Source organism: Diabrotica undecimpunctata, chromosome 1, assembly GCF_040954645.1.
Source record: "Diabrotica undecimpunctata isolate CICGRU chromosome 1, icDiaUnde3, whole genome shotgun sequence".
NCBI lineage: Eukaryota > Metazoa > Arthropoda > Insecta > Coleoptera > Chrysomelidae > Diabrotica > Diabrotica undecimpunctata.
This window is the reverse complement of record NC_092803.1, coordinates 19,442,305-19,461,552: the sequence shown is the minus strand read 5'-3', so window position 1 is coordinate 19,461,552 and position 19,248 is coordinate 19,442,305. Positions and strand designations below refer to the sequence as shown.

At 39.0% G+C, this 19,248-nt stretch overlaps 1 protein-coding gene across 2 annotated transcripts in view; it reads right to left on the bottom strand.

Annotated features, from left to right (window-relative positions):
• Window positions 1-19,248, bottom strand: part of pcx (pecanex) — a 48,130-nt gene that overhangs the window by 16,088 nt on the left and 12,794 nt on the right. The window contains exons 9-23 of one of the 2 annotated variants that reach the window (XM_072538292.1): window positions 18,897-19,101; window positions 18,566-18,732; window positions 18,283-18,505; window positions 17,429-17,900; window positions 16,198-17,299; window positions 15,919-16,139; window positions 14,077-14,382; window positions 9,631-10,183; window positions 9,340-9,533; window positions 8,907-9,198; window positions 8,482-8,824; window positions 8,291-8,431; window positions 7,979-8,191; window positions 5,009-5,199; window positions 4,696-4,883 (exon numbers count right to left, since the gene is read on the bottom strand). In XM_072538292.1, the coding sequence (XP_072394393.1) occupies window positions 4,696-4,883; window positions 5,009-5,199; window positions 7,979-8,191; window positions 8,291-8,431; window positions 8,482-8,824; window positions 8,907-9,198; window positions 9,340-9,533; window positions 9,631-10,183; window positions 14,077-14,382; window positions 15,919-16,139; window positions 16,198-17,299; window positions 17,429-17,900; window positions 18,283-18,505; window positions 18,566-18,732; window positions 18,897-19,101 (4,811 nt within the window). Of the gene's footprint in view, window positions 1-4,695; window positions 4,884-4,954; window positions 5,200-7,978; window positions 8,192-8,290; window positions 8,432-8,481; window positions 8,825-8,906; window positions 9,199-9,339; window positions 9,534-9,630; window positions 10,184-14,076; window positions 14,383-15,918; window positions 16,140-16,197; window positions 17,300-17,428; window positions 17,901-18,282; window positions 18,506-18,565; window positions 18,733-18,896; window positions 19,102-19,248 lie in introns of those variants that run through there. The other variant, XM_072538300.1, reaches the window with a different exon arrangement.

Sequence of the window (19,248 nt, the reverse complement as noted above, 5' to 3'; positions counted from 1 at the left end):
AAATTTAGCAATTATTTTGGTTTGTGAAGTTAGTTACATTTTAACAGACTGGAAGTGTCTGTAAACTACAAAACAGCGTGAAACAATAAATCAAAGGTTTAATGCTTATATTTTTGAAATTGTATAATCGTCTATAGATTGGTATTTACAAATAGAAAAATTACTGTTTACAAAATATCTTTTGGGCCATCACCATTTGTTTGGTGTATAGTAAAACTATACTAAAGAGTGTCAACAAAGATAGAGAACTGCTAAAGACTGTTAAACATCGAAAAATGTCTTATCTGGGACATATAGTAACGGAAAGTCGATATAAAATATTACAACTGATCCTTAAAGGCAAAATAGAGGACCGTAGAGGTGTAGGAAGAAAACAAATTTCTTGGTTAAAAAACATTCGTGAATGGACACAGATATCAAATACAGGACAATTATTCCATATTGCAGAAGATCGAGAAGCCTTCGCAATGGTGATCGCCAACGTCGGATAATTCTGATATGGCACGCGAAGAAGAAGATAGTAAAACTAATTACCGCCAATAAAAATTTATTTATTTGTAAATATTTCAGGTTGCACCAGCCCAAAGATGTACTGAATAACAAAATAGTAACATGCCTTGTATCACCCAAAAACCACCAGGGTTTGATCTAGCACGCATCACACGGGTTATGATAAACAGAATCAGAACCCAACACGGCATACATGGCTGCATGATGCACAAATGAGTAAACGACCATCTCCACTCTCTGTCTGTAGACTATAAGCCATCAGATACATCCCACAAGGTCATATGATCGCAGCCTAAAGACGTTCATCATCATCCAGCCCCATTTTCACATCCATTGTTAGATATATGCCTCCTCCAAACGTCTCCAGTTCTCTCTATCTCTAGCTGCTACAATCCAGTTTGTTTCTATTCTCTTTAGGTCGTCGGTTCATCGGGTGGGTGGTCTGCCTCGACTTCGCTTGTCGGCTCTTGGTCTCCACTCCAATAATCTCTTCGTCCATCTTCCGTCTTCCATTCTAGCAACATGTCCAGCCCACTTCCACTTTTGTTTATTGATTCGCCGTATAATATCGTCTACGCCAGTTCGTCGGCGTATCTCCTCATTGCTCACGCGATCTTTCAAAGTCAGACCCAGCATTGATCTCTCCATTCGCCTTTGTGTTACCCTAAAGACGTTAAACTATATAAATAATTGAGATCTCTATCCAAATCGAGCCTTGGCCTCCACCAAACTATGCCTCCAGCCTTGCCGGTCAGGCGCCGATCTTCTCCAGGTTCTCACGTCTAGCAAATTTTGCGCGTCCGCTGCCACTTAATTCTCCCACCTTTTCCGTAGCCTTCCTTTTGGTCTCGCGCCCTGCATTTTACTATATAGGGCTCTTTTTGGCAATCTTTCGGTCTCCATTCTTACTACATGACCAGCCCATTGAAGTCTCTGAAATTTAACGAATTCTGAGATCGGTGCCTCTTTGAACAGTTGGTAGAGTTAATGGTTGTACACGGATCTCCATACTTCGATTTCGTTAATAGGTCCAAATATCTTCCTTACGCCTTTTCGTTCGAAGACTTCCAGCTTTCGTTTTGTGTCTTCTGTCATCACCCATATCTCTCATCCATAACATACTATTGGTCTGATAATAGTCTTGTAGACCCTGATTTTCGATCTCCAGTGTGTGTTTTTGGAGCGGAATACATGGGCGAGTGAAAAGTGAGCTTAGTTTCCCTTTACTATTCTTCTTTGAATTTCTGGTTCTTCTGTTCCATCCGTATTTAATGTAACTTTATTATATATTTAACTTTACTAGATGTTTAACAACTCCTATATAATTCAACTGTGCATCTGTTTCCCCTAGCTCTTGGCTGTGTTAGTTTTTTTGTCTTTTGAATATTTATTTCTAGTCGGGTCTCTTCTGCCCCTGTTTTTAATTGTGAATATATTTTTGCCGCCTTTTCTGTTCTGCAAGATATACTACTAATGTCATCGGCATAGGCGGCACTCTGTATTGATTTATCTGTTAGGATATTACTTTATTACTCTTGATATACTCAGCTGTCTTATCACATATTGAAGAGTCAGGTTGAATAGTGTCAGTGCCAGCTCGTCTCCTTGTTTTAATTCTTGTCTATTGAGTCGTAGGCCTGTTTGAAATCTATGAATATGTTGTGAACGTCAATGTCGTGTTCCCTCGATTTTGTTTGTTTAAAATTTGTTTCACTGTGAATGGTTGGTCAGTTGTAGATCTTCCTTGTCTGAAACCGGTTTGATATTCCCCGACAATATTTTCAGTTAGTTGTTGGAATCGTTTATTTAGAATATAAGTAAAAACTTTGTACGCTGTGCACAAGAGGGTTATGCCGCGATAATTTTCGCATTTCAGTTTATCCTCTTTTTATAGATTGGGCATATAATCCCGGTTTTCCAGTCGCTAGGGATCTTTTCATCATTCCAAATCTTGTTTATAAGCATATGTATTTGTCTTACTAGGTGTTCGCCACCCAAGTTATACAGCTCAGAGGGGACGCTGTCAATATCTGGAGCATTGTTATTCTTCTATGCTTGTATTGCTTGTTTTACCTCTTTCACGTCAGGGGTTCTATATTTTCTGTCTCTCTCAATGTGATGCATGTCCATATGCTCTTGCGAATTTTCCAAATAATTGAGATATATGTTTGTAAACTTGTAATATGTAAATTATGCTCCATAAAAAGTGTTTGATGGCTACAGTAACCAGATATTATTGGTAAGTCTGCAAAAAGTATTATTTATTTAACTTTATTAACTAAATTTCATACTGTTACATTAAGACAACGTTCTCTAATTGTGTCGATCTTGTCTACTTTTCGGAAATCCCATATCTTATAATTTGCAACGCACGAAGAAAAATTCCAGTGAAACTGAAAGTTACATTCTATAAGGCCACCGTAAGATCAGCTACTATCTACGATACTAAATATTATACATGTCAAGAACGCTGAACTGTACTATAACATCATAGTCAACTAAACAAAACAAACATTCCAGAAAACCAAAAAGGTATTAAGAAATATACACAGTTTTCAGATTTATTACAAACAAATCCGAACTAATCACAAGACCTTCAAAAATAGTGTTGATAACGCATATCTTTATCATTGCTTGTATTGCCAATAATTGATCCAAAACATAACATCACACCAAAACCTTGGATTCCAAATAGAAACCAGTTCTTAATAATGCTCCGAATATACGCCACCGTTTCAGTGCTCTGCCTTTACGGCATTTTCTTCGCAACAGCGCAGTTCAACAACATCACTGTTTTGATACACAAAGGCAACTCGTCAGTGACTTTAATGAAAACAGTAACGTTACTGAACGAAACGTATATAACAGAAATCTTAATAGAAGAGGAAGATGTGCCAGTGTTGAAGACGGGAATATTCGACAGCTTGTTTCTGCTTCATACCGTAAACATAAGGAATACGAACTTAGTGACTTTACAACCGAATATCTTTGCTGGACTAAGACGGATCAGAAAAATCAATTTGAACTTCAACAAGATCCGTTTCGTCCCTTCGAATGTTTTTAAAAATATACCTGTGTATATAATAGCTCTTAGAGGTAATGGGATAGAAACTATTAGTGAAAACGCGTTCTATAACCTCCAAAATCTCAGAAATTTGGACTTGGGCAGTAATAATATCGAACTATTGCCCAAAAATCTTTTTGTTAACACCAATAACCTCAAATACATCGATCTGAGCTACAATAAGCTAAGACACTTCCCTGCAGTTCCCTACAAACCGTATCCTTTCTTTGACGTAGCTTTCGCCAACATGGTACCGGAAGAACCATCCTTCCTTGATTTAAGTTACAATAACTTCTCCTTCATCAGCTACTACCTCCTTAGAGGCATCCACTATATCGACGAGTTGCGTCTGCACAACAATAACATCAAACTGATCAGTGAGTATGCTTTTGATGATTTCAAGAAGATTAATACTTTGAATCTGGATGGTAATGACCTGAACGAAATAAGCGATGGGTTGCTGGGTGTTCTTACTTACGTAGAGACCGTGAGGATGGAAAATAACCCGTGGAGGGATAGATTCGTGTGCAAATATAAAGACTGGTGTGAAGAACATGGAAAAGTTAACTATATGGAGATGAAGTGTCCTGTAAGACTGTAATTATATTTATAATAGAAATAAAGTTGTTTTATTTAGCTTTTTTAGTAATTAAGTTACTCATAAAGTAAAAATAAGGATAAAGAACTTTAAAAAATGTTAAATAAATCTTTAGTTTTTGAAGTTAAAGTTACTTTCTTGTTTTTCAGTCCATTATCTGTTTTATAGTCGACAATTTTTATTGTATAGGACTACATATTATATGCTGATAACTCATCGGAATAAAATGGACACCAGATAAAAATAGATAACCCAGAAGAGCTCACAAATGGGTGACTCTTCTGAGACCATAAATGATAAAATGTATACAGAACGACCAGAGAGTCACGACCCATATATATCTCTTCTTCTGTTCACTTTCTTCACTCTGTTCACGTGAATTCCCACTAACGATGTTGTGCATCCTGAATCTTCGTTTCCCTACATTATTTTCTTGTTCTAAAGTTGCTATTGTTCATTTTGTGCCAATCTTAAACCTATATGTTTAGCTGAGGTATAGCAATGGTAAAAAGGCTTTACTTACCCTTACTCTAGAAGCACATTCCCGTTCAGCTATGGGATTTGTGTCTAAGGCCTTATCCTCTCCACGGATCTGAACATCTGGAGCTTGAGACACAGCTCTTTCATCCCGCTCCTTGAACAAACCCGCCAAACTGACTAGAGTTGAACTTGTTGGTTTCCCGACAGATACTAGACTACCTCTATTGCCACCTGGAATAAAAATATATTAAGAATATATCGACCAAAAATTTAAAAACTTAATCGATATGACTACATCATACCTAGATATTGATTTACAATGTATTATGCACTTAGCGATCGGTCCAAATTTTTACCTAAAGATGTCCTGCTCAAGCTAGACCCTCTTCCAATGCTGCCACCTAAATGGGATCCATCGGTAGACTGACTTCCGGTATGGGCTAGAGTTGAAACCGGAGTCATGGCATACATTCCTTCATGGGCTGTGCCAGCTTCTTCTCTGTTGGCCGAGCCGCTGGAACAGCCCTCACCACAACGTTTTCTTATCCTAAAAAAAGTTACATTAATTCATAAAAAGGAAGTATAAAAACTTATTTTTTATAGTAGGTATTTTTAAATGTAAAAAAATATAGAAAAGGATTTTAAGTTGAGTCAATACGTTTTCAGTCCTAGCAGGCCATCATCACCGAGTCTTGGTTACACCATACGTGCAGCCAAATAATAAAGTGGTTTAAAAATATTTGATAACATATATCAAATCTTAAATTAAATTAAAAATAGTAATGACATACTGCCATGATTTAAGAACTAACTGTAAGGGAACATCTTGATCGCTCTAGGGGACTACTGAAAATTGAGAAAATGTTAGAATTCGTGAAGGAACTGCTGAAGACTTATGGAAGTACTGTATCATGATTAAGTATTTACAATTGTACACCATTCTAAAAAATCGATCATCAATAAAGAAATTCAGTGAATTCTGAGGTGATCGCTTTATGACAAGGCTTTTGACAACCACAATATCAGCATCCAAACCAAACTTTCCGTTTACCGCGCCATAGTGATTCCTACACTTGGCCATGGCTGTGAAACTTTTACTATCTACAGGCGACACCTTAAGTCTTTGGGAAAATATTACCAGTCACCTAGTCTTAGAAAAATTCTGAGAGTAGCCTGAAAGGATCGAAAATCCAATACCAGCATCTAAGAAGCAGCGAAATCAACAAGTATTGGTGGTTCGAATGACCGTTACACGCCTCACAAAACAAATACTGATCTCACAAATTAGGACTACGCAAGCGAGAGGACAACAGAAGCAATACAGGGACAATCTTAAAAACAACATAAATAAATGTAACATCTACTTTAGCACCTGGGAAGACGCAGCCAAAGACCGCCTGATATGGGTGCTTAACCAACTAAACAATCCCCAGAAACTGGCTGCCAACGCAGACTGGGTATGCCATGATTATGATCGAGTATGCGATTCCAGAATCGGCGAATTTATTCACCGTAGTACGTAGTCACTGACTATTGTCAATAATCGTAGCATGGAAGATATTAATTATACTCGTTACGGAGTGAATGCCTATGATGAATGTCCTGTGGCTTCAATTTAAGAAGATATTCCTTGTTCTATTTCTGTCTCACCCTAAGACTCCTTACTACTTGTAACCTTGAAGCTAATCTGAAAGTTAGTACCTTGTTTAAGCTTACGCTTCTTCAAGGAGGAGCTGCTCCCTTTGGATTGCTGGAGATTTTGAGGGGGTGAGCAACGTTAGTTGCGAGTAGTATTTTTTGAAGTGATATGCAGCTATACAGGGAGCTATACAAGGAGCGCTGTGAATTACCGTTTTCGGCGTACAGTTAATTTATCTGCGATATTTGAGGGGAGGTACTTCGAGGATATCGTAGAACTCATCAGAAAGTTCGTTGCCAACAAAGTGTAGAAGCTTGGCTGGAGGGAATGGAACTTTTGTTAGGGAGAGCCTGATGAGTATATGCCCTCGGCGGTGACAGCGAGTCCTTAGAATTGGCTTAGCTCCGTTGTTGGAGCCAACTATTGTGCGGAACACGTATCTTTTGCTGAGAGATCGGACTCTGTCCTTTATTGATGTTATATTCACAATTTGGTGAATTAGTGCTGACGGATAAACTGCACATCTCCTCATCCATTTTCTGAGAATTTTCCTCTCAGTTGCCATAATGACATTGCTTTGACGAGGATTTAGTAACGCGTAGACACATGTCGTGTATTCGACGATAGACCTGGTGAAAGTCATGTAGGTGTGCAAGAGAGTTTTATTAGAGGTATTTTCGAGTTTTCCAGACAGCGCTCCTAGGAGTCTAGCTCTTTTTCTTACCCTGTCTGGGGTGTCTTTGATGTCAATGTCCCAGTTGAGAGTCCTGCTAAAATGAACTCCAAAGTAGGACACAAATTTTCTGAAATCAAGAGCGTCTTCTTAGAGGACTATCTGGTTTTGTTTGTTGCACCACCTGACATTTGTTTTCAACTGGCCCTATACTCTATCGAATTCAAAAGGCTGCCTCAACGTCCATCTGTGTGAGAGGAGTGCAGTATCGTCAGGAAATAATATTGACTCTGATCTAGCCAACGGGTGGGGATGTCACTGTTGTAGACTGTGTATATTGGTGCTAAAATTGAGCGCTATGGGACTCCAGCTTGTGAAGTGAATGGTGTTAATAGCGTGTTAGCGACTTTGATTGTCCGATTGGGGAGATAGAAGTGGATTATTTTTACGAAGGGGATAGGCATAGGCAGTGCAGTCCGGTGGAGCTTTTTGATCAGACCTGTGAGTCAAACCTGACCGAAGGCTATTTGTTTCATTGAGACCTTGTGATGTGAAGGTTGCTGCTTCAATCAATCTATTTTGTACGGAGTGTTCAGCTCTGAATCTAAATTCTGGGGATGAAAAAATCTGCGTCTAGGAATTCTATGAGTCTCTCTTTTAGGATCTTCTCGTAGACTTTACCTAGGGTGCTGAGTAGTGAGATAGGTCTGTACGATTCAAGTATCATATAATATGCTTTTTATCTTGAAAAATCTTGATCTTTACTATTAGTAATAGACTGTAAATGGTTTAAATGAATGTGTTGCTTGGTTTTAAGATTTAATGTATGTTGTACGTAAGAACTACAATGTTGTATATAAAGACCTCTAAGGACACTCTAAATTACAAGATTCTTACATTTTCTTCTTTTCCCATTTTTGCTCAAAGTTGCTATTCTACAATGTACTTCAACGTTTCTCAAAACATTTTTTGATTATATGATATTAAATACGCCGAATACTAACAAAAACTTACCTCCTGAATGTGTTAAAAAAATAATTTTTAATCTTCTTCAAACTGACCGACCCCCCTACGAGATTGGCATATTGTTCGTTGGTTTCGGCATAGCTCGTAGTTAGGGGTGAAACGTAAATGGGGTATCCAATGGGTTGATCGCAGGATGAGTTAATGATGTTCCTGAGCGCCTGCTTGGCGTTCTGAATGCTGCCCCGTTCCGGGTTGCGATTCCTAGAATTCAATAAACGAGTTTTTGTGAGTTTGAGCCGTTAATAGAACTCTGAAATCACCAATAAGCACGTAGCTTATTCGGGGAGTAAAAGTACTCACCTAAAATACACTAACTCCTGTTGTTGGCCAGCCCAAAGACCTCTCACACATTCTTTGTTCACTTTAATGACCCGGAAGCTGAGATACCTCTTGTTTAACATAATAATTTTATATTCGTCGTTGCCTTCATCTAACACATGCCTGCAATGAATAAGCGATAAAAATATATACAAAGCTAAAGAAAATCTTACCTTAAAGCTAAAAGACTAGGTGCGCCACTTAATACCCCTCTTCTCCACGCAGGATCCCCCTCGTGCGATATCACTAATTCCTCTTCATGCTTACAGATGGCTTCGTACAATGTAGACAGTTCTTCGTACTCGTCTGCTGCCATGAAATGGTCCTGGTGGAGCTTGAGGGACATTCTAACGCCGGGAGCTACAACAGTTTTCAAGAGATCCATGTCGCTGAAGACCCATTCATCTCTAGCACACGATATTCGAAAGTCTCCCTTAAAAAGGGCGTGCAATCCGTAGAGAAAAAACTCTACCCCCGAGACTGTGTTGTGAGAGACTGCACCCAGTGTTCTTCTTCCTGTAAACACAACAAATACGTAAATCTGATTTCCTAGGGACCCATATAAAGATATAGAAGATAAGAGTAAGTGAAGACTCACCCAGTAAACTCAACGCGAAACACAAAAGAGTCAACGGCGAACTGATGCCACTCTCAACATTCTTCCCCGATCTTTCCACGCAGAACTTGATCCAATCACCATGGATCTGCATGAAGCTGTTCTTGGTGATGCCGCTGTTTTGCATGTCGTAGTCCTCGTCAATGTTGTAATTGAATATCGGGTCCAGGTCCACGAAAGATCTATGTTCCATAGGCGAAAGAGCTTTAGATATTGTTGGGTTAAACAACCATTCTTCGAGTTTTGTAGACCGAATGAGGTAAAATATTATACTCTAAAAAAAAACAAGATCATGAGAACAACTCATACAGTCAATTATGTAATTATAAAATCGGTATATAGCTCCCCAAAGATTAGCCGAACTAGTTCATGATAATCTGAAGATGTTTATAATAGTCATATAAGTCTTACTTACTTTCACATAATACGACACCAACACCTTCCTGAATTCGAATACTTGCAGCATAGAAACAGCACTATTATCAGAAATGCTGTAGCCTTCTAGAATATATTTCGCCGCTATGACTTCCCACGCCAGCCATCTTTGATTGAATGCTGCGTTTATGCTGAGCATGTTTGGTAAATGTCCAGTGTCACAGCAGCAACAACCTAAATATAAACAAGAAATATATACCAATGGAATGGATATCTGATCAAGACCTTCTAGAAAGAATGTCAAGCAAAAGAAAACATCTAGCATGCTCACCATCATTTTCTTCTACTCCTTCAGTGATGGCCTCCACTTCCCTCTGCTGACAATAGGTCCCTCTGAATTCTAATCCTCTCATTTGGAACGTAATCACATCGTTCCCCATCTCTATCACATGCACCAAACAATTCAAGTAATCGGAAGCAAGAACGAAACAGTCTCCTTGGTTCACCAATCCCCACCTTCCCATCTTCAAATCGCCACATAAAGACGTCTGAAGTGACCTTGTGAGATGTTCGTAGAACAAGGAATTCAAATTGTTGTCGTCAGCTCCTAAGTTCCTGTCCAAATGAGATGAAAGAGGTGTATTCGAGTGATCGACTCTTCTAGTATTGTAGTCTCTTTCCCAGAACTTAACCGGCCGTACGTAAGATATGATGAAGATGGCGCTGCCGAGAAAGGGATTGAGAGGCATTGACAGACAAGAGGACATGAAGGCTTGAAGGAACAACATGGCGGAGTGTGGTACCGAAAAGGGCTGTGCAAATGCGTGAAAGGCTGAACCCCACGTTATTTGCCATGGCGCTATGTATGTCACTACAAACTGGATCTGGAAAGTAAAAAAGTATACATAATTATTGATAGGATATATTTTTTTAATTTATTTCATTACTTTTGATTAACCGCTGTTACCTATATTGAGTATAACCCATCATTCAAAACTCTGAAACTTTGTCTATACAATGGAGAGCTGAGATTCTTTTTAATATGGCGGTTATAACAACCTTTCCTAGTCAGGATTTGCAAATTGTCAGTTTATCGATATTTTTTTTTATCATTATCATTATGGTATAATTAAATGTCATATACATTTTCAAAACGCTCAACATAACATATAAATATTCAAAAACAAGATTTTGTATTCCTCCGGCAAGATACACTGACAAACGGGATGCAATAAATACCTCAAGGACTTAACGCCATAACGGAGAAAGCAAAGACATTAGAGAAATAATACATTACACATTACATTTAGAATACAAACGATCGCTCAACAAGTAATGGAATTCATACAGGAATACATAAAAATATACGAAGGGATATTAAATTTACACTACAATCAAGGGCATTTTATAGATATAATGAAGCCAGGACAAATCGCGAAGGCGATAGAAAAGGCAAGGCACGTCCTACCTCAAGGTGTAGAAATACGAACAGAGCCCATAATCCGAGTCAATACTGATGAAAAATACATCACATTTATGGGGTAATAAATAGTAACAAGTCAAAACAAATACCAAATGCTAAAGATTACAGCTATACCGCTAAAAATGGGGGGGGGGGGGCGTGATATTCTCGTTGCCCGCTACAAGGAATCTACTAATCGTAGATTATAATACACTCCTTTACTTCGAACTATCCATGGAAGATAAAGATGTATCTCACCGGCCACTATAATTAACATGGATACTAGACCTCACTATATATTAGATGAGCGCTAAAATCGAATCAAAAACAGCACTTGTTCTGTGATCCATTACTCAGTGCAAGATGCTCAATGGTAAAAGATGGGCGTTCCCAATTTATGGTTAGTTATAACGCCTAACACTATTCACATATGATCCATCATATGTGGAAACTGTCACCAAATTGCATAGCCCAGACGAGAAATGTCACACTACTCACAACCAGCAATGGAGTAGAAACGGTAGTTGATGTGTATTTAAAGGCACCTTTCACCCAGTCGGAAACAAATAAAAATCCCCGATGGTCGCATAAACATTCAAGGGGAGGAACTACAGCATATAGTCATAGACGAAATTGCCCTAGGAGATGAACTAAGCGGTACACAGTAGCAGTCCATCAGAATTTTACATTGGCAATCATTAATTGCTACTGGGGCCACAACGTCAATGGCAGTTAACGTGCTCTTGGTGATAAGGAAATACCGACGGCACATTACTAAATTATGGGCACCCAAAGGTGCCCATAAAAGTTCAAAGGTAACCACAAACTATCGACTCTGACTCCCAGCCAGGAAGCATTACACCAAGCAAACTGAGGACGCCAGAACGTATATCCCCCTCCCAACCTTTTCTTCAATCCAAATGGATTTAAGATAAAGGTTGAGTCGGAATCCGATGCATAAACTAGTATTATTAGGATTTTTAGTATTATATTTTAAATATTAAGTTGTAGAAAGACTTGCACTGTTGAGGGAAAAGAGTAATTTAATGACTATTCATCATCAATCAGCCAATCCCTTCCACTGCTGGACATAGGCCTCCCTCAGTTCTTTCCAGTGTTCTCTACACTGGGCCGCTTGTAGCCAGTTTCCCGCTACTCTTTTTATGTCGTCGGTCCATCTAGTCGGTGGTCGTCCTCGGCTTCTTTTATAATTTATGGGCCTCCATTCCATAATTCGTCTTGTCCATCGTCCATCTTGTGTTCTGGCTAAGTGTCCTGCCCAGTTCCACTTAAGTCTCGTGGTTCTTTCGATGACGTCTTGAACTCCTGATCTTTGCCTGATTTGTCGGTTTGTTATGTGGTCTCGGAGGCTCACATTCAGCATTGCACGTTCCATGGCTCGTTGTGTAGCTCTTAGTAATTTAATGACTATTAGGTTATCGTTATTAATTTTGTTAAATGTGATATGTTTTAAATGAAGTTGTGATTTATAAGTAATCATATTTCTGTAACGGACTAACGGATATACCTAACATGCCGATGAGTGCCATCTCTATTTTGTAGTTAGATTTGGCATTATGTTTAATATCAAAATATTACCAGATATTTGTAAAGGGGGTAATGATATAATGTTTGTCTACGTTTGGCATACTATAAGACACGAGAGTGTTTAGATATTAGCGTTGCAATACATATTAACGCGTGGAGGATGACCTCAAAGGGAAAGACATACATTTAGCAGCGGAACGTTGAGAAAGAGAGTTGTAAATAAATCATGTACTAGTAACTAACTTTGAACGTATTGTAGTCCGGGTAGTGTCGATATATGGTCTTTGGGATGTGGTGAGTTTTATTAAACAAACAATACTTAGAAACCCTTGAAGGTAAGCCAATTAGACGATTAAGTCTGCAGTTACCTTCAACTAAGCTACTACTACTACTATCGGTTTACAGCGTTCTCCGACGCCTTCCGACTCCTAACCGCCATTCTTCTTCATTTAACCATAGGCCTGGAGGGATTTCTCTTTCCTCTAGTTCTTTTTCAATTCCCTCTCTCCAGCTTCTTCTCGGCCTTCCTCTTTTCCTTCTCCCTTGTGGTGTCCACGTCAAAATCTGTTTCGGAATCCTGTCATCTGGCATTCTCTGTACATGGCCGTACCATAATTATTGTTTTGTTTTTATGTCATCAACTATTGTATGCTTGACTCCCATCATTTCTCCTATTCTCTCATTTGGTATCCGGTCTCTTCTTGATTTGCCTGCTGCTCTTCTCCAGAAGTCCTCCAGAGCTCCCTTCAACTAAGCTTATAGAAGAAATAAATATATAGTCCGCGAGCTATTAAAGAAGAAGAAGATCCAGGGGGTGAAGCTATTTCTGATATTAGTACAAGCATCCTGTCCGATCTTATACACTCTTCATGTTTTAATATTTTTCTTCTCAAAATAATTGGCGCTTAACATTTCTTTTTATTTTATTAACTTAAAAGAAAGTTTTACTATTTTAGTCTTGTAAATATTAAATTTAGTCTTGTTATGTGTACTTTGTGCTTCTGTACGTAGTAGAAACGTGGACATTGAAGGCGGAAACTCTATCAATATTTCAGGCTTTTGAGCTATGGTCATACAGAAGGATCCTGAAGATACCATGGACAGACAAAGTTACCAATGAAGAAGTACTGCGGAGGATGAACACAACTGTGGATTTGGTCAACATCGTGAAGAGCCGTAAGTTGCGGTACTTTGGACATATAATGAGAAATCAAGGCAGACACGAGCTACTTCAATGCATTTTGCAAGGTAAAATTAAAGGAAAAAGGGCCCCAGGACGAAGAAGAATATCCTGGCTTGCTAACCTGAGACCATGGTATAGAAAGACCTCAACCCAGCTATTTCGTATAGCAACCAACAAAGTCATCATAGCCAGAATGGTCGCCAACGTTCGGAATGAACAGGCACCCTAAGAAGAAGTCTTGTAAAGTACTCTTGAACATATCTTTGGGTGTACCCAGGAACATGTATTTAAAAGTCTCTTGAGCCACACGTTCCTAACCATCAAGCCACATCCTAAGCTACCCTAAGTCACCAGATAAAGAGTAGATGATTATTTTTTTAATTTATTGCACTGTATTGTAAAGGGTATTGCATGGTTGCGAGTAATTTTTGTTCCTTTACTTCATAACAAAAATTTTAGTTCAAACTGATCTTGTTTATTTGGTTCCTGTGTGCATAAATATTGTACCCTGTCCAAGGCAATCTACTCCTGAGACTAGCTAGCTAGGTTAAATTTACATAATACATCTTACATACAACACTTACCTTCAACATAAACTCATACATCTTGTTATAGACGGTGACCATAAAAAAGTAGATGACCAAGAACGTCTCGTCAATTTTCCTCACGTCGTATTTGTAGAACAACGCCGAAAACACCAGGATCAAGTACTGGGCGCTTTGATTCGAGTAACTATTCCTTAGGCACTTGATTCCGCATATCACAACTATAAATGAGCCTCGGATCGTTCCGTATTTCGTCACAATGCGAGGCGAGTCTTCAGTCAGAACGGAGAGGAACAATAGTGGATACACGATGTTACGTTCCAGGAAAGAGAAGTAAACGTATACCTAGAGGAAAAATGAGTAACACTAAGAATTGTTGCCAAATGTTAATTATATAATATACAGTACGTAAATCTTTCAGCTGGACATACGTAATATAAATTCAGGTAAGTGTGGCAACTGCGCTTTCTAAGCCCATTGCTGTCGTAAAGGCAGCATGGCAGACGTTTTAACTTTTAGTATCAATGAAGACTCTATTGGGTGTACATCGAGGGAGTTAATTCTCCTACGTAAATCTACGTAAATAATTTAAAGTTATTGCAATGCAGTTAAAAGCCTTTGAAACATTTTATTGTGGGCTATACCCACCAAAAAACAAAATGTATTATTCTAAAAATAGTTACACAAATAAATAATTCATTTAAAGAAATTTAAAAACAACCAATACATTCTACTGTACAAAATAACAAGTAAATTAAATAAAAGGTTCTAATACCACCTTCTTTTGCAAGACAATAACCTAATCTATTATAAAATGCTTATCTTACGTTTGCAAACTGTTGCGGCGTAATCGTAGCACAAGCATTTCTTATTTTATTTTCTAACTCAACTAGATTATGTGCCTTCTCGAGATCATTGCCATAGATGGTGGATTTAATATGTCCACAGAAAAAAATCCATGGGTGTCAAATCGGTAGATCTCGCAGGCCATTTAATTTGGCTTGTTCCGCTTATAATGCGATCCTGATCTTAATAAAAAATGGACCAATTACATGGTCACCTAGTGTGTTTGAGGGCGTTGGGTCCATGTACAATACTTCGATGTTCATTTTTCTGAGACCAATACCGAGTTCTGGAAGAATTGTGATGACACCGTACTGAAAATATCGATTTATAGAGAAAAGGTTATTTTTTTTTTAAATTATCATTTTCGTGAGATGCATTCATTGCAGCTTCACAAAACTCCATTCTACGAAATTGATCTTCGGGAAACAACTTCTGAGTTTTCGAATATCTAAAACTCTTAAAGCCATATTTTTTTAAAACTTTAATAACTGTGGTATGCGAGACCTCCAACTCCTTGGCGACACTGCTAGTGGTTCTGGAGTTATCCATCTCAATGGCAGCACAAATACTTTCATCTCTCCTTTCGATTTCCTGCTATCTTTCCGGGGACATCTCTTTTCTTTTGTGGGATTTTGTACAATCTTGTAAGCAATAATGTGTTTCAAAACTATTTACAATATTTACCATTGTCTGTCTAGAAGGTATGGGTCTATTTTCGAAAGTATTAGCAAATAGATCTAACCATTCTGACGAAGAATTGCCTTGATAATACCATTTAATTATTTGAACCTTTTCTGGAGAATGTACATAAAAATTTTAAAATGATACTCTTCGCTTCACGGTTCCAATTGAATATAAATGCGTGCAGCTAACAGATTCTAAGGTGCCAATTATCAAGTTATCAATTGCATTGTAGACTATCGTTTAGTGTGGCGGGATATTAGCATCGACTCGAGAAAGCGTAGTTGCCACACTTACCTCAATGTATATTACCTATGTCCAGCTGACAGATTTACGATAAGGACATTTACATACTTTTTCGAACCACATAACTTTGGCCGGACCTTTGATCTGATACTGCTCATGTTCTTGGGCTCTGAATATCGGTCTGGCGATGCACAGCCAAGGCAAGTGTTTGCGCATTTGAGGAATTGTGTAGTGTAGAATAAACCCCAAAGTAGCGCCAATGGACCATAAAACCGGACTTAGTTCCGGTTGGAGAACGGTAAACACAGTGCTAGCATGAACGGCAAACACTGGAATAAACAAGATTATTAATAAAACGATAAACGTTTTTGTTCTTGTGTTACTTACCTAATATCGCTATTAAACTGCATACTATGACGTCATGTTTCAACCTTGCGTTGTTGATCTTCTGTAATTTAGCAGGTAGTGGATCTGCGACATCTTCCTCTACGTTATACTGCTCCTTACTACTAGGAAATTTCACAGTCTTCTCTTTAGTCTTCGATTCTAGCTTCGGATCAGCCTTCGCCTCCTTCGGTTCTTCTCGGTGCTTCTTCTCTTCGGTACTGCTACTCTCGCTCTCCTGCTGCTCCCTGTACACGTCCGGCAACCACAGATGGTTCTTCACCATGTTCCAAATATGCGTAGGATCGCTCGTGCTTCTGCTTAGATGATAGCAGGTGGCTACCAGCGAAGCGCAAAACATCGAGAACAAAACATGCTGTGCTCCTTTACTCTCACTTAAGCCCCCGTAGGCGACGCCCCCCAAAATTATCACAGTCAAGCATGATCGGAAGATGCAGTAGAGAGAGGCGGAAAGGCTAGACATGGCGTTACCTCCAAATACGTGCATGTCCACCTGTTCCAGGATGTACATCAGAAACGTATTTATCTGAGGAAATAGGCCGAGAGAGAACAGAAGCGGAAACACTAGGATAAAATTAACTAAAAAATCACAGGACAACAGCAGTAATTGCTGGTTCGTTAGGGAAAGTGAGTTCAGATTGTACCCGATCTCCTTCGTTTCGGCTAGTATATGATAGTCGAAGATAAGTACGAGGGAAGAAAATATACAAAAGTACAAAGGTCTAGAATACGCGATAACCCTGTTGAAGCCGTGTGTCGGCGAAGCAGCGTCTGGCTGCACGCTCTTTATCAAGGAGTACTGGCAGCTGGCGATGACAAAACAGAGAATGAACGAGGTAAGATCTCTGTAGAATTCTTTGTGTAGCATAACGGCACCAAGGATGCACACCATACTGCCGAGGATGATGGAGAGAATCGTTTCGTGGAGAGTTAGATTTCTATCTAAGAGCGCTAGCAACTTCAGTCTGTCCATGCTGACTTTCACGTAAGTCCATGGCCACACTTTGAACACATAATAACTCTTTGTCCGTTTATAATTATTGTCTACGGGGTCTGATTGTATACTCTTGAATTTTGATTCAGTCTGAAACCAAAAAAAAACGTAAAAATAATAAAATAATCATGAAGAACGAAAAATTACAATATGTTGTATGTGTTACCTGGTAAAGACCGATTACGCTAGGACTTTTGAAGACACATCTATAAAACTTACCTCTACTAACAGTCGATCGTGTTCAAACGGTTGTTTAAGCCGATTGTGTGGCTCCGAAGCCATGGGCGAGTTGAGAGGTTGATTCGACTTCTGCAAGGAGACATCCAGAATGGTAGAGATGGAACTATTACAAGTCGATTCGGTACTATTACTATCCCAGATGTCGTTGACAGTACGGCGCGGCCTGCTGGACGACGCCGTCACACCAGCAGCGTCGCTTCGGCGTCGGTGAAGAGAGGACTTTTCGACAGTGAGGCCGGCTTGGGAAGTACTAGGACCTACAGTTTCACTACTAGCGGATACTCCAGCTGCTTTATCGTCGTAGGTTAACACATAAAAATCTCCGTACTCATCCATAGAGCAATGATTGCATCCTTCTGGAGTGTCTGGAGTAAAATGCCTAGCAGTATATCTACCGTATCCAGCTGCTAGAGATCCAGGGATGTTTTCCTTCTTTGATGCTTGGTTAGATCTGAAAATGTATACGGTAAAGAACTAAGTAAACTTTATAATCAAGATAATTTTATGTTCCTTATTATTTATCAAATATCAAAAGTACTTTAATTTTCGTTCTTTTATCGTGATAAGCACTTCCATTCTGTGGAGAACTTCAGAATTAAGTACCCGATCAAACCATGAGATCCGCGTTCACGTTTTAGAACGTTCACGTATCTCTAATGGAAAGACACACCCTTCGCACTTGATGGTGACAACTAGATACTCCCTTAGTAGCTACACATAGATATTTCTGGTGTTGTTTCACCTCAATCTTGATAGCTCTCTCTTACTCTTCCATATGCTCAATACACAGGTCTTCTCGTTACTGGTATATACAACAAATTTATGGTACTCACCTCCTCCTGTTGTTTCTGTTGATCCTTTTCAGTCTCATGCGGTTAGAATTAGAGCGGATATTCTCCAAGCCCATCGAAGTACTCATGTTGGCAGGTCTTGAGTTCAAAAACGCAGAAAGCAAAGGCGCAGGTGGTAGCAATGTGCTCAGTTCGTTGTTGGAACCATTTGACGAACCATCTTCGTTCTTAGATTGCGAATCTGCTTTGCTGGTGTCACCGGAAGCTAAAAATAAAATAAATAAACATATCTTAAAATATCACTGACATTTGTGTAAATACTCACCCATTTTTGGTAAATTCAGTTTAGCTCGTGATAAAGGAGGTGAATATACAACGCATTCCAAACCCTCCACTGGACTTAAGCTCTCTGAATGCCTCATCTGAGTCTGGGTCACTTTGTTCTCTTTCATAGGTTTGTTTCTTTCCCTGTCTAACCTAGATGGTTTACATCTGCAAATATAACGATACATGTTTTCAAAAACTGTTCTAAATAGATGTTTAAATGAACCCATGACAATAAAAAAATTAAGTACGTTAAATAAAAAGCTCTGGCTATCTTTAACACTTAGATTCGCAGACAATGAATGTATGACTGTTAATAACAATAAACTAACCGACAAACGCTACATTTTTCAGATTCACTCTTTGGTAATTTCCTGGCTATGGAATTAGAGGGGTCCCTCGAAGCCAGTCTTGTTTTCTTTGGTATGGCGCCCAAGCTGCTAGTGGATGGAACGTTGTCTTGCAGGACTTTGCTGACATCGTGCTCCAGCGACACCGTCGTCGTACTACACCATTCGGAATCCCTCTTTAAAGGCTCTAAAAAGACAAAAGAAAAATCGGTAAAACCTCACCATTACAGTCTCTGCTTAAGTTAAGTAACAATCTATATGTTGCCAAGTCTCCCTTTAAGAAAAGGTAACAGTTCAACGTTGTCGTTGGTGATCATTCAGCTCTTTGCGTTGC